The sequence below is a fragment of the Pleurodeles waltl genome, chromosome 9 (assembly GCF_031143425.1).
Source record: "Pleurodeles waltl isolate 20211129_DDA chromosome 9, aPleWal1.hap1.20221129, whole genome shotgun sequence".
Lineage (NCBI taxonomy): Eukaryota > Metazoa > Chordata > Amphibia > Caudata > Salamandridae > Pleurodeles > Pleurodeles waltl.
The window spans coordinates 404,599,246-404,627,068 of NC_090448.1; the positions used below are offsets into that span (position 1 = coordinate 404,599,246).

Genomic DNA, 27,823 nt, shown 5'->3' on the forward strand with positions numbered 1-27,823 from the left:
ACATGACTCCTGGAGAACTCTGGTCCTGCATCCTGGAACTGAAAAGAGGAAGGAGGTGACAGGAGCCACCTGCCCCATGGTACCTCTTGCACGGCAGTCTGCGGAGTCCACCCCTGACTGAGGCACGGGGAGGAAGCTGACCATGGGGCAGCCCAGGCGTCAATGCCCAGCTGCAGCTGGTGAGGGCAAAGCCCTTAGTCTCCTCAATAGACTCACTGACTGTTCATCATTAGTTCCCTACAATGAGAATTTTAGGAATGAGGCTCATCTGGCGACCATTGTGGTTGTCGTCCAAAGAGGTATGACTTGCGAATAGCTGGTCACCTTGGTGCACAACATTTAGTGTGACTCTCAAGTGTAACTGCAATATGTGTATCTCATCATTGTGACTAAATTACTGCTCATTATTTTAGTTTTATGGTTGTGGGTGAACTTAGTTCTGTTCTTATGACGATGAACGCAGGCACATACACATAGAACAATGTCATGAATGCCACATGGGAGGAGCCGGTCCATTTTGGTGAGCTACCAATGCAGCGAGTTACATGCGTCTTCGAACCTCCCACATTGTATTTACATATTAGGTCATACTGTGCAACACAGCCGCGCAGTGAGGCGCACCCGCGTCTTTCAAATGCTGTTTTTCTTTGGCTTTTCTGTTGGGCACTGTACATTGTCTGCATTGGACATGCAGAAATATGGCACTAGCTACCTAGGACTTATGCTTACACATCCATTAATTAAGATATTAATTAAGCACCATGTTAGCCTAACCTTCATGGATTTGGTAGATGCACACGCACACTCACTCATCACTTGAGTACTAATGGTCCATAAGTTAAACACCTACGAACTGGAACAGGTTAATTTACACAATTCATGTTTTATAGATGTTTACCAGGATATCTGGGAAGTTGTTTGAGCTGAACATCATGTGTATATACTCGTTCAATGTATTTAATGTAACACTGATGTTGTATTTGACTTTCAGTGCACTTTATTTAGTTAGGTTATGTCTTTTGATCCTTGGAAATGATATCCCCTGATGAAGAGTAACACCCGAAATGCAATGGGATGATCATTTTCATGCATTTATTGATGGAACCAGATGAATGATCATGAGAAATTAAATTTATTGTAAATTCAGCTACAGTGTAAGAGAGTTATTGATATACTATTCATGAAGTGACAACAGTTAGAGTGAGAGTAACTTAACAAACAAGAGTTCAGCCAAAGGATAAATCCCGCAAGGGACCAACAATACGTCAAGGGGATGCAATTCCCAGATTGGGAGGGTGCTACAATTTCAATCTTCTCTACTATTTCATTACATATACAGTAGCACAGCAATAACCGCTAAGGTGGCTGCAGTAGTGCTCTTACTGTGTCACTTAAAGAAATGTCATGACTGCATTCTGGAGGAAAGTGTGGCCTGTGTACTGCCATTTTGCTCCAGAGGCAGCTGGGCCAGACTATACAGAAGGATGCACAGTCTGTCATAAGCTGTCACTCCACAAAAGATACAAAAAGAAAACAAATGAGAACGGTTAACCATTGGGATGTATAATCAGGTGTATAGGGGCCTGGACCTTACCCATGGCTCCTAGAAGTACCAACTGTGAGTTACAGTTTATGCTCAAGCCAGGAACATGTGGTGGATGGAAGGATCAGCAAGAGGAGCCAGAGGCAGGGTAGTGCAGACAACATGACACTGCGTATTGATGCAAGAAGATTAAAGATTTGACAGTATGGAGGAAAAGGACCTTGGACTGAAGGAGAATTGTAAGACAAGTGTAGCGTAACATGTTACCGGATGGAACGGGCTCCAAAAGGAGCACACTCTGGGGGCTGCTGGGCACAATTGATTTTGACACCTCTCATCTGATCAATAAAATTGAGAACCTTGATCATACCGAACAACTTACTTGGAGTCATATGGCACAATCAGAGGCTCAAGTGATGATTGGCAATAAGGATGACAGGGAAAGAATAGTGGCTGCTTCAGCCACTCAAGGCTCCAGAGAAACACAGGATTGACATTGTCACTCAGACTGCGTGGAGATCATGTAGGTTGTGTTAAAGATGTATAGACAGTTAAAGGAGGGTGTCTAACCCCGAGAGAATCCCAACCAAATGGATCAGAAAATAACAGGTAGCTGGTGAACCCCAAGTGGAGAATACCCCTGAACCCTCAGGTTTTGTGAGAAAAAGCGAGCTAAACTTTATCTGAGGTTGTGCAGTTTCCCCTGCAGGAAGCAATGTCTCGACCACACCAAGATCACTCTGCTAGCTTCTTGAGTGACTGAGAGATGCATTACTGAGTAACCTTTGGCCCATTGTATAACCCTAAAAACAATACTGGATTTTCCCCATTTGTGTGGGCTGAAATTAGCTTCCCTTTCCAATACCTACCCAGAATTAATTTATATTTCTTCTACTGCGGAAGCCCATTTCACTTTCCCACCCCCTTGATTAGACCACCGACGTTCCTTGTTCTCCCTTACTCTCTAACACTTAAGATGATAGTTCCCTTTTAAATGTCAGTGGATTTCGCAAATTAACAGCAAGGTGCACATTTAGCAGTCCCTTACTGAAGGAGAATAAGAGTGTGGTGCTTACCTGGCTCAACCGGACGTCTCCAGTGACTTCACTTGTGTGATTTACTTGACTGGTGATAGTGGAACACAACATAATTGCTTCTGTTGTTCTCAGAGAATCCCTCCGATATCTTGGCCAGCTCACCTTAAGAACTGGCCCAAAAACATCTATTGTGCCTCTATTCTTCCAGCCACAGATTGGCCATCTTATACCTGCTGTGATGTATGGTTAGAGGGATCAGTCACTTGCCTTTGTTTTTTGGTGTCGCGCATAGTGTGACCCAAAAAAGAGCATGTAGAATATTTCCTTCCACCTGCCATGTCCATTGAGGCAACCTTGGGATTGAATGGTGTGTCTGTTGTGCTACAGCCATCCGTCATTTCAGCAGTCAGGCTCTCTGAGAGTGTGGCCACCATGTTGGATGCGTTGTGGCACCCTCAGCTGGCACCTATTTAAAGAATGTATTTTGTCTATCTGTGATATTCGGTCTTCTGCAACCTAGAAAACAATCTTTGTACGAAGAACTAGGGGCTGACATCAACCAAGATATAGACAAGGTGAGCTGTTTAAGATCAGTTCCTCACGAGTGGTCTGTACACAAGCTGGCAATACAACCAATCTTCCAAATGTGAAAGTTTTTCTCTATATACTTGCTTAGGTCACAGGAGAACTTGCATTACCCTAGACATGCATTGAAGAAAGTCGAGCTCCCTTTGAGTGATATAGGGCATGTCTATAGTCTCTTCCTCCCCTCCCTGTTCTTTGTAGCAGACTGCAGCTGCGCCACATTCAGCATTATAGTAATAGCTCTATTCTGTGAAATCAAGTTTGGTTTTCAGACCATGTGTGCTTGGTGAGGGAACACACTGTCCTCTCTTTATCAAGGAGGCTTGTTTAAGAGGAGGGTGTCAGACAGTGATGTTAAGTGTGTGATACTAGTGATTTTGATGGTTTCCTCTAACTGCATATTTCTCACCTTCGAATGTTACTTGGTGTCAGATTTTTGTAGCACTGGTACAGTGCTGTACAGCTCCTCATTGGTTCCATACTGCTCCAGAAGTGACAATGTGAAGCCACATATAAGCACCACTTCTGCCCGCTGACATCCTTTCCTTTCTTTCTGTACCTTTTAGGTGCAGATCCGGAGCTACACTCCTCAATTTGTAAGTTTACTGATGACTCCCAAACTCTGTATAGTGTGCTAGGAAATAATGTTCACATTGAAAACAACAGGATTCAACCTGTGTTGTGACTGCAGGAAGATGTCAGTCACATATCTTCATGAAGTGTGTCTTTGGTGCTTGAACTCTGGACACTAATTTAAGTTGTACGATAAGTGCACCCTCGTGCATCCAAAGGCGATTCTAGACCAGGAGGTGAAGTCTTATGTCTCCAAGCACAAGAAGTAGTTCTGGCTTCTGCGTACGTCCCTCTCAGAGTTGTGTAACTGGTGCCAGTCCCGATCTTGGGGACATTCCAGCGTCAGTTCCAATTCCCACTCAGTCTTGTGCTTAATTTAAGTCCAAACCACATCATAGAAAAGCAAAGCGGGACTCAACCCCATCCTACAACTCAACTTAAAGGAAAAGGCGCAAGGGCGTCAAGATGCAAGTCGTGTTCCATCAAGTTCACCTGTAACTGAGCCGATTCATCAGCTGATCAAGATGCACACTGTGTTTCCCAGGCCATTGTCAACCCCACAGCAGCTTGATGCCTTCAAAGAGGTCATGGTGAAGATATTTAGAGTGCTTCTGGCCCCCTGTGACGCGCAAGGAACCACAGGGGCCTCAAGTCAGATTACCATCTGCAGGTTCTCCTCTGGCCGACACCCACACTGCTGAAAGGTGACCTGGTGTTGACGCCTATGTCAGATCCCAACCTGACATTAGTCGGACTTCGACTGACGTCATGATTCAGAATTACAAAAGCGCAATTAATCCTCATGTAGACTGACTCCAATTTTGTGCCTTTACCCTATTGCAGCTATCAATAGCGGCTCCATCATCTTTTTGGTTCTGACTCTAACCCTATGGCATTGCAATTATGAACCTCATGATGTTTATCTTGATGGGGATGGGAGTTGCCTCCTCCCACCTCTTTACACAGATGGTGCCTTATACCAATGGAATTATGCGGCTGATGAGCACCAAACAGTGCTGCAGGGTTTACTAAATTATGCAGCAAGAAAAGGCAAATTATGTGGCATAATGCGGCTCATTTTTTTTATAGTATTACTTTATTATTGTGTAATTTTGACACATGATAATATTGTCAGGGCAAAGATTTCCCCTCATTAGTACCAGTTTAACAAACAAATACCGAAATAGGCTTCTGAAAGCTGAGCACTTGACCTTTGCAAAGTGCCTTCCACCGAGACCTAAAACATCACTTTTTTAGTAACTTTTGATCCGTTTGAGCTAAAAACATTTTTTTTTTAGTTAAAATCTGCAGATTGTAGAACTCAAGTTGAGTTCCTTTATATTTGGATTTATAATGACGAAGGTCAACTACAAGTCTCCTTGTATACCGAACCCATGGCACACAGTACTCTCCTTCACTTCTAAAGTTTTCACCTGAGATGCCAGAAGCAGGGCTTCCCTTTTGGTCAATTCCTGTAAATTCAAAAAAATTGTAGTATCATACAGGAATATGACTGGAATGTGGAAGTACTCAAAAAGAAATTCCTTAGAAGGGGTTATCCCAGGAGATAGATTAGAGTGGCTTACAAAAGAGCAACATATTATGATCGAGAAAGCATGTTTGAAGGCAGAAGGAAATTGAGCGTGTATGTGCTGTCAGACATTCCAACGTTAACAATAAAATCAGATGGGTCATAAATGCACTGTCATATTCTGAACAGCAGTGAAGATGGCCTGATCCTTCCTAAGCCTCTTTTTGCATTTTGACGCAACAGAAATCTAGGGGATCGATTGGTCGAAGTGAGACCATTGTCCCATTCTCAATTTATTCTGAAATCGATTAATGGTGACTCTCGGGTCACTGGGAATCACCGCTGAGGACAATGCCACGCATACAACAGCGCCATTGTTTTTGACAACATTTCAAATGGTAGCACCATGGTGAAACTGAACATGATTGTAGAAAAAGCAATATTGTATATTTTATTATATGCCCACGTAACCAACGTTGGTGAATCAGGGAGATAATTCAAGATCAGATACAGGGAACACAAATGGGCCATTTGTAACAAGAAACCTATGGCCCCTATGGTAGATCACTGTATTGAACAGAGACATACGGAGCTTGAATGAGCTTAAATGGACTATTTTGGAGAAAATGTATAACATCAAAAATAGGGAATAATTCTTGCAGGAAGAAGAGAGAGGTCTTCTGGATATTTAATGTAGACATGGCTAAGAAGGGCCTCAAAGATGAGACTCTTTGGAAAATGTTTCATAAACCGGTCCTTGAAGTCAGTATCACTTATCTGTCCTACCTTTCTGAAATGATATGGTCTCATTTGGAGGCTTTCATATTATTTTTCCACTCTCCAGTAGTTCTTAATTTATGGTACCTTGTATGCATCATGTTAGACATGTCCTAAACTTAACGATGACTGTTATTAGCAGTGTGCGTGCCCGGGCTCGTTAATAAAAGATTAATGCTCGGATATTCTCTTTCCAATCTTTTGAAAATAGGATTCTTTCCTCGCATTTCACTGTTGATTTACTTCTTGATTGAGGCCATCCTTTAGTTCTATAATTTTGGATGTGTCACGTGACACGCGCCGACACTGCAAATGGCATCACATTTTCTTGGCATTCTTGCCCGAGGTTTGAAAGTATAAGCAGCGTCCGTGCCGTGGTGCCGTGATTTATCCGAAGTTCCCGCATGTCCGTATGCGCCCCACTAACTCTATCTATGTAAGGTACTCAATTTTTCACCCGGAACTTTTTGTTGGTTCACTCACTAAATACAGGGACAGCCCTTGTTCATTGCTTTTTTCCGTTTTCCGTGCAGTATGTAGAAGGCTACTGGAGGTCTTATACTTTTGACCCCTTTTCCTTACCTTTCTTGGTGAGTTAGTCGGTGCCCTGCACGCTTGTTTGCCCTTGCTATCTCCTGGATTGTGAGGAGGACGGTGTCCCCGAGGTAACTTGTGCAGTGCTTAGAAGCCTGGTAACTATTTTTTTTACACCAGTATGCATTACCTGTTTACCATCGTTTTTTCTAGCTTCATTTCTGGAATGCATTTTATATAACCACCCAGGCCTTTTCCTTTTTATCTCCCCCGCCCCCCCTTTTTATCCACAGTTCTGTGCCCTGACGAAGGTGTGTAGATGGCTGACCACTCATGCGTTGTCACCTGCGCAGCATTTGTACTGACAACAACAGAGTGTGAATTTGTATTCATATAATGTGTTCTTTCTTTGTCTCTCTAACCTAACGACTTATGAATAATGTCTGAATAGACTATGTGTACAGGAACTTATGTCCTGTTAACTATGCAAATCCACTAGTGGGGATTGCATATATACATGTTTCATGTTGATTTTGTGCAAGAACACAGCTTCGACCTGGGTATTCAAAGAAGGTGTTCACATGACTCAATATGGCGCTGTACAAAGTCTGTTTCATGTTTTTTAATGTTTTCCTTTTGAAGATGGTATGCAGAATATGAATGGTATGTGTGTAGTTTGATAATGTGAAGTGCATTTTGTTCTGGTGACTGGGAGATTGTTTGGCAACTACTATATATACATGTTTTTGCTTCACTCATCAGGGAACAGTCATATATTTTTTGACTCAACAAAAGACATTGACATATTTGCTACAGCAGTACGTTTTGTGTTCTATTGAACGTACAGATTTGCGCTATAACAGGGTTGCCTGTTCATTATTTTTCTTTTTTTCCTTTTGTTTCTCAAAATCTGCAGGTTATGCAGCAGATGATGGATTATGTGGCAGATGTCGCAAATCGATAATTAAGAGAAAAAAGCTGTGTCTGCAGAATTGCATAATTGCAGTGGCCATGCTTATACCATTATTAACAAAGCACCAGTAGACTTGACACCTCCTCAATGATGGAACTTGACCTGCTAAATGTGCCACCAATGGAGGACAGGGCCTCATTTGCAGTAGTGGTCTGGGGGCAGCTGAGTTGTTAGAGTTACAGCTTCTGTACATTGAGAGTAAGACAAATGTTTTGATGGAAATCCTATGGCCTGGGCCAGGAACGTCTAATCCCTTACTTTCTTTCAATGATACTCTGACAGCTACCTAGTCAAAGCCATGTTCTTGCCCGCCTGTCAACAGGCAGGTGACCAGACATCATTCTCTGACGCCTGGCGACCTGGACTTTCTCACCATGCATCCCACTCCAGAGACCCTGATTGTGTGAGCCTTAGCCAGTAAAGAGAATCCAACTCATTCCCCACCCTCGTGTGGATAAGGAACAAGGATGAATGCCTTTGGCAAATGCATGTTTTCCAATGCAGATTGGCATTGTGGTCTGTCACTGCAGTCTCTGTGTTGGGTAATTACAGCCATTTTCTTTGGGACATGGCTAGCTAGCTCTTGAGGTAGTTGAGGAAGATCTGACAACCCCTTTGATAACACACGATGGGCAAGACGTGGCCAAATATGTTGTCAGTGCAGGTTTGGATACCATGGATTGCTTTGTCAGGGTGGTTGGTTCTAGTGTGATCCTTCATCGGCATGCCTGCATGAGGTCCACTAGGTTCTACTGAGAATGTGCAGGCTTTACTGTTGAGCATGCCCATTATTTGATCTTGCCTCTTTGATGAGAAGGTGGACTTCGCTTTCTAATTCTTTAAAGATGGTTGAACTGCAGTGTGTTCCTTGGGGCTGTTGGTTTTTGCAAACAACTGGACGGTGTTTTTGGACTTGCGGGATGTGCATTTTCTTGTACCCGTTCTGCAATCCCATAGGCCTTACTTGCAGTTCAGGTTGGGCCAGGAGCATTTTCAGTTTACAGTGCTCCCATTAAACCTCACCAGCTCTTCTTAAGTATTCACAAAAGTGATGACTGGGTCACTTTCCATCATCTTTAGAGGGCAGGAATCACTGTATTCCTATACCCTAATGACTAGATCCTGAAAATGGGGTCATCTCCATCAATGGTGGACCAATCGTCGGGTCACAACTGAATTTCTGAAATTGTTGGGTTTTTCCACAAGCGAGCAGCAGTCCCACCTAATTTCCTCTCAGAGGTTTTCATTCATTGTGGCAATCATGGACATGGTGAGTACAGGGCTTTCCCTCTGCATAACAAGTCCAAGACATTCAGGCTATGATCCCTATATTTCAGGTTCACTCCTTGATCCAAGTGAGGGTGGTTCTGAGATTTGTTGGCCTCTTAGTGTCGTGCATCCTGCTTGCTAACAATGCCTTGTGGCAAATTTGGGCCCTTCAGTGGAACATAAAGTCCAGTGGGCCCAGCAGGAAGCCACATTTCTGACGCTGTCGAGATCTCGGAGGAGACAGCTGAAGATCTGCGGTGGGGGGTGACTGACAGCAGTTTATCCTGTGGCATGCCACTCTCCCATACCCACCTTGAGCTGACAGTGGTGACATACATATCACTGCAGGCTGGGGTTGTGAACTAGGGAAGGTGGAATTCAGAAGACTATGGTCTCAGGAGAAGGGCAGGCTCCACATCAGTCTTCTTGAACTATGGGCCATACATCTGGCTCTGAAGGCCTTCGTTCTGTCCATCAAGGGGAAGCTGGTGCAGGTTCTCATAGACAACATCTAACCACATATTCCTCTTTGCCCTCCCACCTACTCATTCTGTGGAGTGGTATTTTTTAACATAAAAAAGGTCCCATGTTAGTACTCAGGGGCACCGTAATTGTTCATGCTCTGAGTCGGAGGACTCAAAAATGCAAAAGATCAGAAAATGACATTAGCATGCAAAGGTGGAACGTTTATGTGGCTCCGCTCCAAAATGTCTATGGACATGGACGTGCCCAGAGCAGCACAGCACTACCTAGGGGTGCACGGAAGCACTGCTATAAAAAAATCTCCATATCCAGTCTTGCACCTGGAGAATATTTAAAGATGAGGGATCAACATTTACATAGAGTATCCACCAGAAAAAGAGTTATCAATGATAACTTGTTCTTCTGAGCTGTCACTGGTCTGTGAGGAAAATGTCACTATCTGTTAGGCAGCCAGGAAACCATGCATAAATAACAAATCGCTTTGCCATTGGACTCTAGAGATTAATCCATGCACATGTTCTGTTACTAATGTTTTGTAATGCAATTTGCATTTGTCCATTCAGGAATACAAATTGAATCAGATAAGGCCAGTTTTGCTGCAATTAAAATCTGCAGTAAAATTGTAGAGCAGTTTTATTCTTAGCAAAATGGGGTGATTGGAAGGCATTCCGATGGACCTCTCTATTTTCTTATCTTACTCGCCATCCATCAGGTCAGATATAAGGAATTTGATGGGAGATCTCTCCATGCTCGCTATGAAATTCTTTCTACCCCACTCGAGACTTGAAAATTATTAGCTCAAATTCAGGAGATCCCTAAAAACAGACCTCTCCATCTAGGCCTTTGGTTAACCTCCCTCTATTACACTTCTTACTTTACTCCCTGGCTGCTCTTGGCACTGTACTCTTCCTGCTCAGCTGGTCTGATGCTTAAAACCAACTAGTTGCATTTAAGAGTAACTGCAATACTCTGGTCCTCTTTTAGGGTTCAGTGGAGTGACCATGTTAACTAGCAATTCTCCTGCTCCCCCATACCCACAATTATCCTGCTGTTTAGAAGATGGGGACCCTCTGATTTATCACCCAGGGATCCACATTAATTTTGACGATGGAAACGCCTGCCCAGGTGATCTATCTGCCACAGGACCACTAGTCCTACCCTATTGAGGGAGGGATGGCCATCACTCATTTTCTCTGCCTGTGACTGTCATGTAAATTAAGGCATAAAATAGCAGGGAAAATGTTAAGTGGTCTCCAAACCTAGTGAATAAACTCCCTGCACGTTAGGGCTGTTTACATTTTGTTAAGAGAAATCACCTGTTTTGGAAGTTTGTTTTGTTTGAACAAAATAGTGTGCTAAGCAGGAACTTTAAACAAGGTACATGCTTGGTGAAGATTAAATACTGTGTATTGAGCTGCTGTGGTGGTAACTCCATTTATAGCATAGAGAGCTGCGCAAACAACACGGAGATCTCCAATTACAGTTGTCTGTCCCCTGCCTTGGGGTGGAGGCTGTCACTTTTGAACCCCTTGTAGAACAGAGGCCCGTCTACCAGACTCTAAAGTGCTTTTTGATCTTCATATCCCAAGGTTTCTTGTGACAGTCATGTTAGCAGAAAGAATGAATCTTCAGGTTTTCTTTATATGAAAGATAACGTTGATTGTGTAACTCATCTAAACAAATATGTGTCTCCAAAAATTGGTTCTGAATCACAGTTCAGAAATGTAAACTAGTTTCTGCAACCTAGATGTTTTGGACTAATAAAATGTTTTTATCAATAGATTGTTTTTAAATGTTTTATAGTTCCTTACATTTTTGTGGGAAGGTCTAGCTAAATTGTTTTTATTATTTTTGGGCAGGAATAGTTGTTTTGTTATTCAGTTTTTATAATTTATTTAACATATGCTTAGCACTTTGAAGTTTGCAGATTTTTGGAGTTTCCCTGCCCAAAAAGCAACAGATTGCTAAATATCTCAATGAATGCTAAAAGGTTTCCACCAAATAAAAAAGGCATGCCAAACTGAGCAGCTTCTGTGTGCACGCCAAAAATATTCACCAAGGTATTCATTACTTGTAGGGTCCTCGTTCTGGGCAAAGAGTTATCCTTACCCTCTGTAACAAATACACCTTTGGTGTCAATCAGAGAACAGAGAGAGTCTCTGGATGCATGAGCTCTTGTCTACTCTCTGGTTTATTGACTCTCAAAGGAAACAGCTGCTACAATATCTTTCAATCCCTTGTTATTCCATATGCATGCCTTAAGTGGATGGAGGACTAGTGGCCTAATTTATATGTTGGTGGTATGTATACTCTGTTGAGACGGAGTACACATACCGCCAACATATACATTGGAGGTATGTGTACTCCGTCGCAACAGAGTATACATATTGCCAACATAATGGTCCCTCCCCGCCTGATTTATATACAGGTGGACCATAGGTTTGGCTACAGCGGTGACTACAGCGTCACTACCATAGTCAAACCTCACCAACTGCCCGATGGAGTAAGGGGCTTTTTGGGAAATGGCTAAACGTCTGCCCACCCAATTAGGATGGGCAGACATATAGCCATTTTATTGTTGTACATCATCACGAGGCAAACCCTGGTGGTGAGGGACAGTAAAATGGTAATAATGCTTTTCTCACCGTGGGAAGTGACACCTATGGCGAAGAGAGCATTACATTTTTTATTTTCAAAAAGAAAATCCCGTTTTGGGAATTTGTTTTTGAAAATGAAAAAGAAAATAGTTTGGTGCAGGGCTGCATCAACCCATGATTAAATTAGGCCCTTAGACCCTCATATTTGGAGGGAAAAGAAAATCCTCCAATTTCTGCAGGACACTCTGAATGTAGAGTGCAATCCACATACTGAACTTCCCACATCTTAGTGGACATCATTGTGGAGGAAATACAGCCGGAGGAACCTGCTCTGTTTTTAGAGTTCCCACCAGAAACTGGAGAATTCCTCCAAACTGTGAGGGCTTGCAAAATGCAGGTGATACTACAGTGAGTAACATTGACTTTATTTTCAGTTTGTGAGAAGAATGTGAGATGTTATCATTTAGTGAAAAGAATTTGGAGTGTTTCTGTCACTGAAAGGCATGCTAAATATTTTCTATCAGATGGGTTATGGAAACTTCCACATAGTGAGAGGACTGTCTGCCAGACGTTTTACCAGTAGAGTAGGTAGGTAAGGCAGGTGAGCTGAATGCTGTTTTCTCTTTTCCGATCAATGACGGAAGTGTTATCCTTGTATAAAGCTTTTTATTTCTGTCTTTTCTGTGTCTCCAAGTATGAGGAGGGCCGAGCCGAACTGGCTGCAGTTACACAGGAGAAGCAGAACCTGGCAGAGGTGTGCACAGGCTCAGAGCGGGCCCGGCAGCGGCTAACCCAGGAGCTCCAGGTGAAAGATGCCCAGGTGTGCAGCTTACAGGGCCTGTTGTCCGCCTCCAAGAAGGAGATAAGCAGTCTGGAGCAGGAGCTAAAAAGGTATACACCCATACTGAGAATTTCTATGAAAGGGCAGTCCCTACGATTGGAGACATATTGCTCCTCACATCCTCTTGCATGGATGCAATTTTATTGATTTATCTTGGTTCAAGATTTATAACGCTACCTTTTCTTCTATAGCCACTGGGCATTGTGCTCTTCAGAGTCTGCATGATTATGTGGCCTGATGATGAGTAAAGTTACAGAACGTGATTGATGAACAGGCTTGAAGAAATAATGCTTAAAGTAGTGTTGCCTGTTTTGGGATCTCAGTCCTCACCATTCTCTATTGTTTTGCACAGATGCCTTGCAGAGTTGGAGAAACTTCAAGCTTCGGGGAACCCAGTAGAGTCACAGATCTTCCTGACGCCCCCCTGGAGCTGCACTGGATCACCATTACCAGCTGGAGAGGGTGAGAAACAGTAGGCATCACATATGGCTTGGAGATTATCTGTCAATTCCCACCCACAGATCTGCCTCAGTTACCACCTTGGCACATGAGGTGACCTCTCATTGACCCTCACATGCATCATTCTTAGAGTCAGAAGCTCAGGATCTCTGACCCTCACTGTGGACTCAGGTAAGTCTTTCTTCAGCTGATTCTTGTTTTGTCCCTGGGACTACTATAGATCATTCTGACCAGGTTTCTCCTTCTGATGGTCTCCCCACCCTCTGTAGATCATGCTGTCTTCTTTTGTGACAGTGCCACCATGCCCCTTCAGAGGTCAGTTATCCCCTGGCTATCTCAATGTTGTGCCTCAACCAATAAACTAGGGTGCAGTTTGAAACATCCTGGCGGTAGTACGTGAGATGACAGTACATAGCCTAGAAAGGAGTATAGAAATGCAAAGAATGGGATTAAGATTGTTCCTTCCCTTGTCTTCCTTTTGCACTTCTTTTCTTGGACATTCTACATACACTTGCATCAAGTATGTTTTTAATGTCTAAACTGTCCCAAAAATGGAGAGACTTTGGTAGCCAAATAATCCTTTTAAACTATGTGCGGTATAACACATTTGGAAATTGACTTTTCTTTCTTGCTTATCCCCTCATGACTCCTGTACATTTCTACTGTTTTGACTTTCTTGGTTGTTTTCCATTTCTGATTGTTCACATCCTTTATTTATCAATGTTTATGAATTTTTATTGGATAGTGGTCTTCAAGACCGGGTGCCAAAATAAAACAAACAACCTTTTCCACTCTTCCCTTGATTATGTACTTGACCCCTTGTGACCCCTCACCTCTATGATTAATTTAACCCCTGAGTTTTCCTGTGTTCTTCCACCGTCTGGAACCCCTGTTTTTTCTATGTAACATCTGTATGCTGCTCAAATTATTCTTTTACTTTCTTTGGTATTTTATTGTATTGGTAATAGCATTACGTTTTCTTATTCCATGTGGGGGGCAATATACCTTTCAGGTGGATGAGTAAATATCTGCTCTGTTTGTTATGCATGAATAACAAGACTGTTGGTTGGTGGAAGTTTGAAAGTGTGCCCTAGTTGTGTTGTAGCATGCATGTTGCAGCACAGTATTGCATGAGTAGTGTAGTGGAAGACTGTTGGAGATGGTATCGGAACTTGCCTATGCAGACCAGTCATTGCTGTGGGTGGTGCCCAGTCGGTATTATAATTCAAGGGTTTGCAACATTTGCTGCTGTAGAATACATTCTTTGCCCATTCTTGCCATCTAGTGTAGTGTGCGGATGGTACAGGTTGTTTCTCTTCAAATTAGATATTTCGGTTTCAAAGTGACTTGTGATCTCTCCCCGAAACCCGCAATGCACTAGATCTTAGATAGTTTTTTCTGCCATTGGGTTCAGATGTACTTTTTCAGAGTCCCAGGACCGCTGTGTGACAGAAGGCAATAGTTTGACTCCAAAGACCAGAATTGGCACCTACAAGACTCAAAGACAATGTAGGACAGCCCCAACAAGTCTGAATCAACCCATTCCAGAAGTATTTGAGGCCAGGTTGAATGACTCGCGGGGTGTGGATTATGGACATCAGACCCTCCCAGTTCTGCCCTAAATGCAACAGCAACCTCCTGTGGTCACATCAGCACAGGGTCTGTAACCTTTGCTTACCAAAGGACTGCAAGGAATTGAACTATTCGGCTTTTAAAAATGAGAAGGGTATCAATTAAAAGGCGGAACATTAGTGGGCACACTGCACAATCTAGTCCTGAAGCTCTTCAAGAGCTATTGACTAAGCCATGCATCAAAGACATCAAGGGTAGTAAACCAACAGATAGAAGGGAGGCCCATATGGTATCCCAGGATGCCAAATGGTGCAGGGCCCAGAATATGTGTTGTCAGAGGACTCCAACTTCAGAGAACTGGCATCTCCTTGCCCCTCCAGATGCACCTAAAGGACCCACATTGTCCAAGGATCTTCAGAATTCAACCTTTACAGGAGCTCTCAACTCTCAAGCAAGCATCGGCATCGAGAAAGCCAGGCTTTGAACCCAGAGATGGCGTCAATCAGGTCTTGACAATTGGCTCTTATCCCTGTCCCTGGGACCAGTCAACTTTGAAAACACATCTCAGCCCTGGAAAGCGCACCCACATCAGCCAATTAAGCCTTGATGCAGGTAGACCCCCTCTCGTCACCAAGATCCAGAGACACCTTCTTCAAAACTGATGTTGGCTTTGAAGTGCACTTCAAAACAAGCCCAGACAACTAGTGAGCATACATCATCACAGGAACAAGGGCAGTCTGATGTTAGACAGAGATGGATTTGCCTAGATCTAGTCACAGGACACATACTTTCACATCCCCCACAGCAGACACTGTCAAGACAAGTACACTCATAGAAAGAAAAGTTTACTTTTGAAGAGGCCATATCTGTGGAACTTGGGTCTATCCCGTACCAAAGACACATATGCCTGGAGACCCTAGCCCACTTCCACTTCCTCATTCACTTGGGCAATCTCACCAGCACATTCACTGTACATGGACTCTAACACTGAGCCTGTTTTAGACATTTCTGTTTCGTGTGAGGAGGCCATCCCTATGGAATATTGTGACAACCACTGGCATAACTAGAGCATGGATTCCCAGGGGGATCCATCTTTGTGGCCCTATTCAATAAAACCTTCCAGCCTGGACGAGATTACGATGTCATCATCCAAAGGCTAGCTGATTGCTACAAAGGTAAACTACATGTGAGGAGGAAGTGGAGATGCGCTCAAAGACAGAATGCACAGTCTAGTTTGTTTCCGTGCTAAAAAGCATGACGAGGTGTGCAGTAGAAACATTTAGAGACCCAGTAAAACAACGGGGGTCACCTTAAGAGTTGAGAAGAAGTACAAGGCAGCAATAGAACATCGCCTGTACATTTGGGGTCTTGTACAACCTGATTCTCCGGTATTGGCACATCTTTCATAGATTCACATACTTGAATCATTCCCTTTCTTCGGATTGGGAGTCCCACAGTATTATAGTAAGCAGTATCTCTCAGTATAATAGGCTATAAAGGGAATGCAAGATTCAGCTTAATAGCCTATCCATGTCCTTTTTGAAAAAGGACCAAAGTTGTATAATGACCAATCAGGCGACAGCACCCTTAAAACACTCCCAACACTTCCCTCAGATTTTCACTGCATGTCCTGTGTGAGGGAGTCTCCTGAGCTCTGCTCAGTTTTTCTTGATTTGGTGATTTCTGCTTAAGAAAGGACTATTTAGAACTTGTGCCACCTATAGTGAGAAAATGCAACATTTGGAAGATCCTCACAAAGAATGTACAAATTGCCTTCATCCATCCCACAAGGTGAGAGGCTGCAAGATATGCACAACTTTCTCTACAAAAACCCTAAAAGACTGTTATGGAAGGCTTTTAACATGGCTACAGAAACTTGAAACCAAGACGGTCATTGTTTCTGAGGAAGTAAGTTGTGAGTATTCCATCTCCTCACAGACTTACAGAAAGAGGAAGAGGTCTCGCCATGATTCCCCTCATCACAGTAAAAAAAGCCTTGAAAAAGACCCACCATGGAGCTGCAGATGGCTCCTCTCATGAAGAAAAACAAGAAAGGGCTCATTCAGACTCTAAAACTGAGCCCTCAACTCCATCTACAACCCTTCTTTTGAAACTGAAATCATTATCTGAATGACACCAAATACATCAAAACCATTATCCACGGCAGTGACCAGAAGCCCGACAATGATTTCACCGTCGTCATCTATCCCATCTTCAATGACATCAAAAACGATTTCTGCATCTGTGAAGACTACCTCGTTGAAAACAACCACCACACCGTCGACGAGATTCATCACGTCAACTATGACAGTGACGTGACGTTGACAAAGACAATGCCAACACTGCTGACTGCATCAGCATCAGTGCCACCGGCGACAACCAACTCATAAACAACACCTCGTCGATGACACAGACATTGGAAAAATCCTCCTGTTGGTTGGCGAAACCCAAAAAGAGACCATCCACATTTTATTGTTACCCACACCTTCGACGATACCGTCAAAAACCTCGTCAACAACAGTATTACCATCTCCTCAAAATGTTTATCATGAATTCACGTCACCTACAGAGGTGTCGCCACTTATTCACAGCCATTGATTAGATATTCAGTACCCGGACAACGATCAGGGGATGTTTGGTGCATCTCACAGTCCTTCCGAGTTACATGTTAAATAGCTGGATGAAGAGGAAGAACTGCATTATTATGAGCCTGTTTACCAGAGCGATCACTATGTAAAGCAGTATCATCCTTATGCTGCTCCTCCACCACCACCAGCATGGTCCAGGTTCCAGCTACTCTAGTGTAAGACCTGCAAAGTATGCTTACAGACCATAACAAGCTTTTTCCAAAACCAGCTGAAGCACAACAATCAACTGTGCCTGCGCCTAGATCACCAGAACATCTACCTCCACCACCTACTCCAAGAATGACTCAGCAATACTGCATTGCAATGCTTCCTCGAGAAGAACCTTCCTCATCAGATAATGATGATGCTGACAATGATGGAGACTGGGTGGAAGGCAAGATAACAGACAATTGCACCATCACTAGTGAATGGGATGATTACCTCATTCCTTTACCTTCTCCTCCAGCACCGCAACCAGTGGATTCTCCAGCGAGAGATATTGATGGTTTTCACATGCTAATGCAGATAGCGACCAAGTGTTTTCAACTGCCCATCAGTACTAAACAGACGGACTGTTTTTATATGATTTCAAGGATCAGTCTAGAAGGTCAGAGCAATACCAATTGTAGACTATATATGGAAGGAAAGAGTTGTCGTAAGGACTCTTGTATCTCTGCAAGACTGCTGGATTAGGGGCGGGCACCTCTACTTGTAGGCGACTGAGTCACTCCTACACCAGTTTACAGCTGTCGGCCCAATCCTTCCGGCTCTCTAGCAGCATCTCACTAAAACCCAAATAGTAAAGGTGATTTCTGGCATAGACTCTGAAAACCTCTCAGGGAAATCGCGGTGGAACAAGTCTTACCCTTTTCTCTCGTTAGCAGTGTGTCTCTTACACACACACAGGCAAGAAAGAAGATGCAGGATAGTTTTCAATACATTCATTGGAAATAATGCAATATGCTAAAAAATTGCTGAGCTGCAGTGTTTAGGATAATGACAAGTAACAAAATCAGGATTGTGAAAATAAGCGTTGTAAATATGAACAACCCCAACATATAGCAATAAACATGAATATGCAAACTTCTCGCTAAAGCGTACTTTCTACCCTAAAGAGAGCACAGCGTGATAAATCTAGTCTGCCAATGCTGTGTCCATGAGACGCACCCGAAACCCTGTTACCTAGAATAAGGTCAGCCTTCAGTCTCCAAATCAGGCTTCATAGAGACAAAAAGACTGAGGTCTGCTGTAAAGTGTCATGCAGTATAGATGGAATATCCTGGGTGGAAATCCCTCTAATGGCCTTGGTTTCATAAGGTGTTTTTATAAGGCACGTTATTGTTCATGCAGACATCTCAAGGTGGAAATGTACCTAAACGTTAGATTGTGTGTGTAAACTAGTATCGGCAATATCATAACAAATGCCTGACATGTTCACATTCTGTTCTTGTCCAACGTAAAGCAAAGAACGTGATGAGAATCTAATACGAACATTACTGATAATGATGCTTTCATGGAATGGCAACTGATCATAAAATAAAAACATTTCTTCTAAAATGCAAGCAATGCTAAAATAAATAAAAATGAATAATATAGCAGAGCATGTTATCTAGGTAAAAGGGCACAGGCCTGCAAGCCGAAACTAAGCTCAACTCCTGTATGCAGGCAAAACTAAAACTGTCCCACAACACCCTCCCCTATTGCCGAAACTAGGGTGCTAAGAACAAATTTAAAAAATGCTCCAAACTAAAAACCTAAAAGCAAATGTGAAATCATACATAAGGGATTTGATGTCAAAAGTGACAAGCAAAGCAGGCTGGCACACAGACCGAATTGAAAGGCAATGTGGTGTCACATTTTACATTTTGAGAAAAAGTGAATGGTCAGATCAACAATAATAATAGTCTTGCGAAAGTACTCCACTTTGGTAGGCCACAGATGGATCAAAGTATTAGCAGAGGGATCCACAGAGCTGAAGTGTGAAGGAACCCCAAACGCAGAATGACCCGCAGAGACTGCACGGTCCATTGTGCCAGATGTCGTTAGAGCCAGGAAATCCACAAGTGGTGGCTCATAAGATGCCTCGGGACTCTCAGTCTCAAGGGGCATGTCCGTGAATGAATCCTCATCGAGAACATTAACAGATCCATGTCCACAGGAGGCACAGGCTGCACATCAAGACACACTATCAGTGTGCATTCGAAGGGGCACCAAATGCAGTGGAAAACCGGCTGCACACATGTTAGTCCTGGTCGGAATGTCAACTACCAATGATGCTCCAGCTCTTCCAGCAATGAGGTTCCGAAGTACTGTATCATGCGATCACGCCACAGCTGTGATGGTGGTAGCTTCACCTTTGCTAAGGTAGGACAGCCACTGCGTAGCAAAAATAGCAGCAGCTTTATTCCACCAATTAATGCCAAAGTAATTGGAAATCCGCCAAAGACACTCAAAAGGAGTGAATGTATGGCTGAAGGTATGACTCCAAACATGGTCTGGAAGGTGCTGATAAATCCAGAACTGACAGCCTTAACAAAGTGCACAATCCCTGCAGTACTAGAAGCTTTGAAAATTCTGCTCACCAATTCTCCAAAGTGTCTTTGTTGGTATTTAATAGGGCCTTGCTATCTGAAGATTGTACGTCTCTCTGGCTGATGTCAAGGTCACTTGTTTTTGAAACAATAACACCTTTAGTCCGCTCTGCTTGTCAAAATTTAATTAGAAGTAGCTATGTGGGGCCACAAGCCTGCTACTCTTATCCCTTGTGTGGGGGGTGTAATAAAACATGGTCACAAGAAGTTACCATTTGAAAAAAACAGAATGACATAAGAAATTCCAGGCTTCCTACCACAGCAGCTTTCATCATTCAGAACCACATAACTTCCATTCGAAAGTATCTGAAATACTGGACGAATCAAAGGGACTGGAGTATCCTTCAGATGGCATGCCACGTTTGTGACCTCGCATTGCAAAGACCTTGCAAGGACACCTGCTTACAAATCATAGAATGCCTAACAGTAGTCTCACATTTGCTTCTGCTAAGAAAGACCTGTGTTTCGCCGTTGAGACATCTGAAATAAAAAGGCAGCTCCCAAACTTTGTGTATGTAACTGTCTCCTAGCCACTCATATCTGCCTACAGCAAAATGTTTTAAACAGTTTGTGAAACGAAAGGTGGAAATGGGCAGATTTATAACTCCATGTATTAACCATGCTGCTAAGGGAATATCTGCTGAAGTAAAAGCAAACTTTTCTAACATTTCAGTGTTAAGCATGATGTAGCTAGTTTCTTTTTTAACCATTATCTCTTGTTGCCTGGACAAATTAGAAGCAGCAAATAACTTGCCACTATTTATGCATATGCAGCCATTTTTTCAGAACCTGCAATGTCCAACCTAACTGCTGATGGAACACATCTGACTTTGCCCATGTTGTAAAAAGGACATGCTATCCTGAATGATGTCAATTGGAGATGACACAGTATATTTTAAGGTGTAAATTCTGCTAAAGCCTTTTCCATGTTTTCTTCATCTGCCTTAAACGTGCAGCAGCTTCCATTTGAGAAATCTTCAAGATCTCATTATATATGGCAAATGAGGAAATGTTTTGAGCGTGACTTCCTCAGTTCTAACAAAAAATCTTGTAAGTCTGTTTCCTCAAAAAGGAGACTAAGCTGTTGTTTTACAGCTGCTAAGGTGGAAGAACATAACCATTGTTGGCACAGCCCAAGACAAAGCGAGGGTCTGGCCGGGTTGCTTTGAACCCCCTGAGGAATTAACAAAACATGCCTGACAACCATTTGTGTCCTTCGACCACAATAACCACCCGCCATGACTTGAAAGTTAGGAATTAAAGGTACCATTCTGAAAACAAGCTGTGAGTGGATCTTCAGTGACATTTAAAAATGTTTGTCAATTGTGAAATTTATCTGTCATGGAGTGCTGGGTGCGTTCATCTCTTTTATTTTTGCTAACCCCAAGCAGGCTGTTTGCTGGACAGTTTCGTTTTAAAATAACATTTATAAGGGAATAAGGCATGCTCTAAACAAAGCTTCCCTACCCCTTATCTGCCAATCTTTTGTTTCCCATACACTCTTCACATCAATAGTTTTTTCCAGTACTCTTGGCCCTCAACAGCAAGTTGGGAAACAAAGGAATCTGAATAAATCAGTTTTGTGTCCATTAGCAATATTTTCTCACTTTGGAAGGTGGTAATTTGAAATATGACTAAACATTTCCAGTGTCATGCCCAGTGAAATATGCAAACTTTTCTATCTATGTTTTGGAGCTCCTCACAGGTGGAATCAGACAATGTTTCCATTGTGTTTAATTGAAAACTGATCTGGCTTTACTAGCTTGGTGCAGAAAGTAATGTCTCCAATGGTTATAACAGAACATTTCCCCAATTCGCTGTGTTCATATTCACATCCTTGCTTTCAAATACAGTTTAGTATTCAAGCTCAGAAAGCATAGAAACAACTGTTTTAACACAGCAGTCATTGGAAACAACACTAGGTGTAATAACATCAGTCATTTATATTTTAAACACATATGAAATTTGAATGATCTCCGTAGGACCGTACATACCAAAGGGCACTTTATTCCAAACAATCCAATCTGAAATCGGAACTGCTAAAATGTTCACAAGGGGCAAGTCTCTTCGAATTTTATGGGAAGATAAGTAAGGTGTTAAAACCTCATCCACTGGCACAACAGCTGAGCGTTCAAGAAGATAATGACTGTTTATCAAGAGAAAGAAAACAATGACAAAGCCAATCCAAAGCAGAAAGGCAAGCAGTGTCAACAGTATCCACAGGAAATACCATGGATAAACCAAATAGTTATTTTGTAGCCATATGTACAGTTTACATGTTTTTCATACAGTTTCTGTTGCAGAAGCAGATGAGTTCTAGGAACAATCATCAATATCAACAAAGTAACCAGAAGCAGTCTGTGCAAATACAGGAGCCAGTGTAGAGCTGGTGGGTGAATCCACTTGTTGTGGAGGCTCATTGTAGGCGATGCCGTCTGTCTGTGTTGAATTAGAGTAGTATAGACATCTTGGATATGTCCTGTCAGTGAAGTGGTGACTGGAATCAGCGGAAGCTCATTCTCTGCCCTCCCAGTGCTCGAGGAGGTGATTGTAGCATTGTTGTACACATTGGTGCTCGCAGAAATGTTGTTTGTTGCTTGTAGAGAAGTATGTCCTGATGGGTAGTGAGAGGGGATCGGGTACTACCCAAGGGACCTCGTGGTCTACTGTGTAGGATCGGACACATGGTGCAATTGGACGTTGTCAGTGGAGACAAATCTGTTCCTTTTTTACCAGGCAGTGGTGGTAGGATGACAGTTCTGGGGCTGGTGTTCTGTAGGATGGGCCAAACTCCTCCTTCACAGCACTATTTTGACTAACCAGATCCCCAACTTTAGGAATATATCCTGTAGCTGTTGTTGGCAAATCTCTTATTCCCAAGATGGGGGTACAGGTGGATGAATTGTGATCTCAAAATTGGTGTGGCTCCTGTAAAACAGCAAAACGTTCATTCATGTCAAACGGTGTGTCCTCCGTCACCATGCCAGGACCATCAAGGTCCGGGACATACATAGGTATCCCAAATAACACCTCATAAGGGGTGCGACCTCCCAAGGACCTTCTGGGCAGATTATTTAATGCTCTCTGGACCAGATATAGGTGATGAAGCCAACTACGGCCTAAACCTAGTACTTTCGCTGTTAAGGATTGCTTTAAGTCTTGATTCCTCCTCTCCACAACCAAATTACCCTGAGGATGCTAGGGGGAGGAGTAATGAAGCTCAACACCCATCGTCCTCATGGTGTCCCTGAATTCCCTAGAGGCAAAAGCAGGGCCCTGGTCCGAATGCAATGCTGCAACTGCATATGTAACAATAAAGACCTGAAAATCTTTAATAAGAGTTCGAGCGACAGCCGACCGTTGTGGCCATACCCACAGGAATCTAGAAGAAGAATATACAGTGACTAAGATGTATTTGTATGAAGCATCAGGTTGTAAGGGACCGCAATGGTTCAGGTACACAAATTGTAGTGATGTGTTTGACACTAAGAGGGATGTCTGCAGTGGGTGCTTAATGGTGGATCCTTTTATTTGTTGACAAATGTCACAACAAAGGACGTATTGCTTGCACTGTTTGTGTAAACCTGGCCACCAAAAGCGTTTTTGCAAAAGAGAAATTGTTGCTGCCACACCTGCATGAGCAAAAGTGACACCCTTATGCGCTGCTTCAATGAGATCTAATCTCTGGTCTTGGTTGGGGATCACCCGATCTCCCACCCCTGGAATGGTTGTAAATGCAACATATAACATGGTAGGAATATCTTGCAGGGTATGCTTTTGGTAAAGGCTGGCCGTCAGCCAAAGCTTTCACGGCAGCCAGCATCTCATTATCCATTCTCGTATGAGAACGAGTTATTGCAGCAACAGAAGCCGTAGCAACTGCGGATTGTCAGCTTTGTCAGCCAAAGTATTTCCTACAACATCTACTCCTACACGTTGATGGCCCAGTATATGTGCTACATGAACATCAGGTGGTCTGTCCTTAAGATCAGCCTACCCTCCCCCACAACGTTCTGTGTTTACTGGTGTTCCCCTTGGAGTCTCTGAACCTGTTCAAATGCCAGTGATTGAGATAATTGTTGTAGGATTGGACACAGTAAAATTAATCTCACACAGTTAATGTGGACTGTTCCGGATTTGTATGTTCCAGTGCCAAGATTACTGCCCCAAGCTTTTCCAGCTGTACCGTGCAGTCTCCTAAGGTTTGCGTGTAAGTATTGTGAGGGCAAATGCACCATCTCTCATTACCCCGCTTATGGCTGCACAGGTGACTGAATATTGCTGTTTAGTGCCTGCAACTGTTTGTGCTGAAACATCAATGTAAAAGATAGTTTGATATTGATGAAGTGGTACTGTGTTAGTAGGTGTGGGGCACTCCTGTTCATATTAGAGAAATCCTTGTGTTTGTATCTTTGGGTCCAAAATGTAATCAACCCCAGTGGCAGTCAGGGACATTGTCCATTGAATCCAGCATGGATGTAATGCTTAGCATTAGGAGCACTTACTTTGGTAACAGCCTCCAAGGCTGGTACAGGGTAACGACAATAATGTGTTTCCCTTGGACTAGTGGCCTCTTCTTAATGACAGCCATCTGTACAGCAGTGAGTATCTTTTCTGTGGGTGCAAAATGTTGTTCTGCATTTGAATACAAATAAGATGTCTGAACCCGATGACACCAGCAATTATTCTGATGACCAAGTTTGTTTTGTTGTTGCGTGTGTGTAAGTGTTTTGCTTCTAGTATGTCCTGCTGAAGTTCTCTGAGAATGTGTGAATGTTCTGGTGTCCAATGTCTGTCTGAGAAATCTGGATGAATTAATTCATAAAGTGGTCTTATGCAATGTGCATAGTCAGTCAATGTATGTTCTGCCAAAATTTAAGAAACTTAGTAATGACTGTAGGTTCTTGATGGTATTTAGTGACTGAAGTTGGTCGCATTTCCCTACAAAATGCGCGCCCGGCTCTTGCCTTCTTCTGATAACTCGTATTCCAGGAATAGGACACCAGGCCTAAAAAAATAATAAAAATGTTACTAGACCTGCAGGTCGAGTAGCTTGAACAATCAACTCGCCCTAACTTTAATGTAATTGACCTGCAAGTGGCTCTCAAATTGTGTGATCCTATGTAAATATTGTATTTTACAGTCACCTTTTTCTTCATTCTCACATATGAGTGCACCTTCAAATATGCGAGTTCAGCATTTCTGCTGTAAAAATGTCTCCTTTTGTTTGATTAATTACACTAAACGTTTGCTCCATGTTAAATAAATGTAGCCCACATATAGGGTACACATGTTCTATGCATGACTTGCCCCTTAGTTTACTAATAGTTTTGCTATCAGGGCAGGAGTGTTTCTCAGTTTATGTTTAAACACTCACTTTTAATAAGTATATTGCTAAAGTATGATGTGGTAGTGCACGGTCATTTACAGACTGTAAATTTCCAGGAAATGTCCAAAAACCTTCCCACTAACTTGCAGCTTTACTGATAAAACTATATAGTGTATTAACGATAATATGTGAAAATTAGGTTTCAGAAAAAAATATTCAATCATTTGCACATCACCAAGTAAAGTGTTCTGACTTTTTTTTCATCCTATTAAAATATTTTTGTTTCATCACACAAGTACAAAATAATGGTCTTTCGCAGCTACTGAAATATATTTTGAAATGTTTGTTAAGTTGACATAGTTATAAAAATGTTGTGTTTTAGGAAAGACCTGATACCCACAGCCTTTCATTTCACTCAGGTCAGACAGTTCACCTTACAAAATCCTGAAACTCTGCAGTCACAAGGAAAAGTATTTGCATTGCAAGAAGACAAACTGACTTTTGATCTCTGTCTCTGAACACAGAGCAAATGTGACAAGGCATCTTAATTGCTAATTCAGTTTCTGTCTGAACAGAACACTTGTTCTTTGTCCACTCTCCAGAAGGGGCGAGTAGGTTATAAAAATAGCTCGACCTAAAAACAAATTGCTCGCCATAGCAAGTGATCGAGTAGATTTCTGAACACTTAGAAAAGCGTTTTTTGTTTTCTTGAAATTGAATTCATAGCCCTGGGCAGTGAATCCAAACACAGTTTGATCTGCTCTGGCAATATGAATGTTGAGGTCATCATCTGTGAGTTATATACCATCCACATGTGACAGCGCCTCCAGTCATTATAATGTAATATTGATTTTAAATGGGCATAAAACAACCCTGGGCACTTATTATACCCCTGAGGTAATCAGCAAAGCGATTCTGTGAGCCTAATGAGCTAAAAGCTCTTAAATCCTGACTTTCAGGCGCTAGGTTCTGGCATAAACTGTGTGCATTTTGTATTGCGTATGTGCGAGTGTGACCGTTTATGTGTCTGTAATCTAAGACTATGCTATATGAATGGTTTGATTTTGCAACGGGGAATAACAGGTTATTCATTGCAGAGACACAAGGTTCAGTTACTCTCTGGTACTCAAGTTGTGTGAGAATCTCTTTCACTGTGGATTTAGCCTTTTGTTTAATCGGATATTGAGATTGAGGCTGGGCTATGGACCTTATCGGTATTACATGATAGGGGGATTCTTAATCCTACCCTACGTGGTAGTGGTCCGGCGTGGGAGCCTGCGCAAAAGCCCAGTCAGTAACATAGGCTTCCTTTACTGCATCTGGAACTAGGACTGAGAAAGAAGGCAAAATTACATCCCCATGTGGGAGCTTGCGGACAAATTCAAGTGGACAGTTTTTTTCTGCAAATAGAATATCACAGTTAAGTGCTTCCCAGAAAATTCCTTCAATAGTGCGCTTTATGTCCCCATCAGTTTGGATATTTAATTCATAAACCCCATCAGGTGGGGAGATGTGCCTGTCCGCTGTCTGTATGACCAGAAAGTCGTTAGTTGCTGTTACATCCATATGATCTATAAGACTCTGGTGACAAATCGTGACCTGTGATGCGCGCACTAGCATAGTCACTGCCCACGTGCTGTTCCTCAACAATGTTCTCAGCCTTGCTGGCATGTTTAATGGAAATTGCTGCCACCTTTTTCTTTTTAAATTAAGGTTCTTGTTGAGGAGATTTGTCCTACTTTTTAACATAAACTTCTGAGGAACCGTTGTGAGTCCTTCTTCGGCTTCGTATTGCCAGTGCAGTGTTCTGACCAGCCCACTCTCTCACTCCATTTATCCGTGTGTCCTCGAAGGAACGAGAGGGAAGTGTATCAGTATATTGGTGTCTATCAGTAGTTTTTAAAGTTTCTCTATTTCGGAGATTATATCTTCTTTCAGAGGTCTCCGGTTGGGGAGATTCTCCTCTCTGACTTCTTTTGTCTTTGTCTTGCTTTCGTTTATCTCAGCATTTTTAGAACCTTCTTGTGTTTGTTTAGTACACAAACTAGTTCTTTAGGGGTGGTACTCTGAATTTGAAGTTTACTTGGTCTGGCCCCCCAGACTGTCCCGATCTATACTAGTATAAGTTTCTTAGATAATCTTTGTCAGCTCATGCTCCTGGTTGTGTTGAGAAATCTCCCTGAACCTTTGGCGAATGGCCAGTGCTGCTGCTTCCCCTTTAATATTGCTTAATATGATACAGGAGACTGTGTCAGAGTTACGCTTCAGTTTCATCCCCAAGTCCAGGGCTGGGGTTGCCCTGTGTTAATTTTAAATTTGTTTTAACACTTCCAGCAAGGTTGCAAGTGTCAGGGTACCATGCGTAGTAGTGTAAATTATGTTGAAGACTATACCCCCAATTCCAGAAAGGAATTTTTTCCTGTCCTGTGGGTGCTTTGCCCATTATTGAGTGTACTGTTTGAGGATAAATTCCTATAAGAGCGAATTGATCGACAGCTGGAG

The 27,823-nt window shown here is 42.6% G+C and overlaps 1 protein-coding gene across 4 annotated transcripts in view; it reads left to right on the forward strand.

Annotated features, from left to right (window-relative positions):
* Positions 1-27,823, forward strand: part of LOC138259404 (golgin subfamily A member 4-like) — a 407,876-nt gene that overhangs the window by 81,673 nt on the left and 298,380 nt on the right. For all 4 annotated transcript variants that reach the window (XM_069207148.1, XM_069207147.1, XM_069207150.1 and 1 more), the window contains 2 exons: positions 12,597-12,793; positions 13,096-13,205. In XM_069207148.1, coding sequence (XP_069063249.1) covers positions 12,597-12,793; positions 13,096-13,205 — 307 coding nt within the window. The remainder of the gene's footprint in view (positions 1-12,596; positions 12,794-13,095; positions 13,206-27,823) is intronic.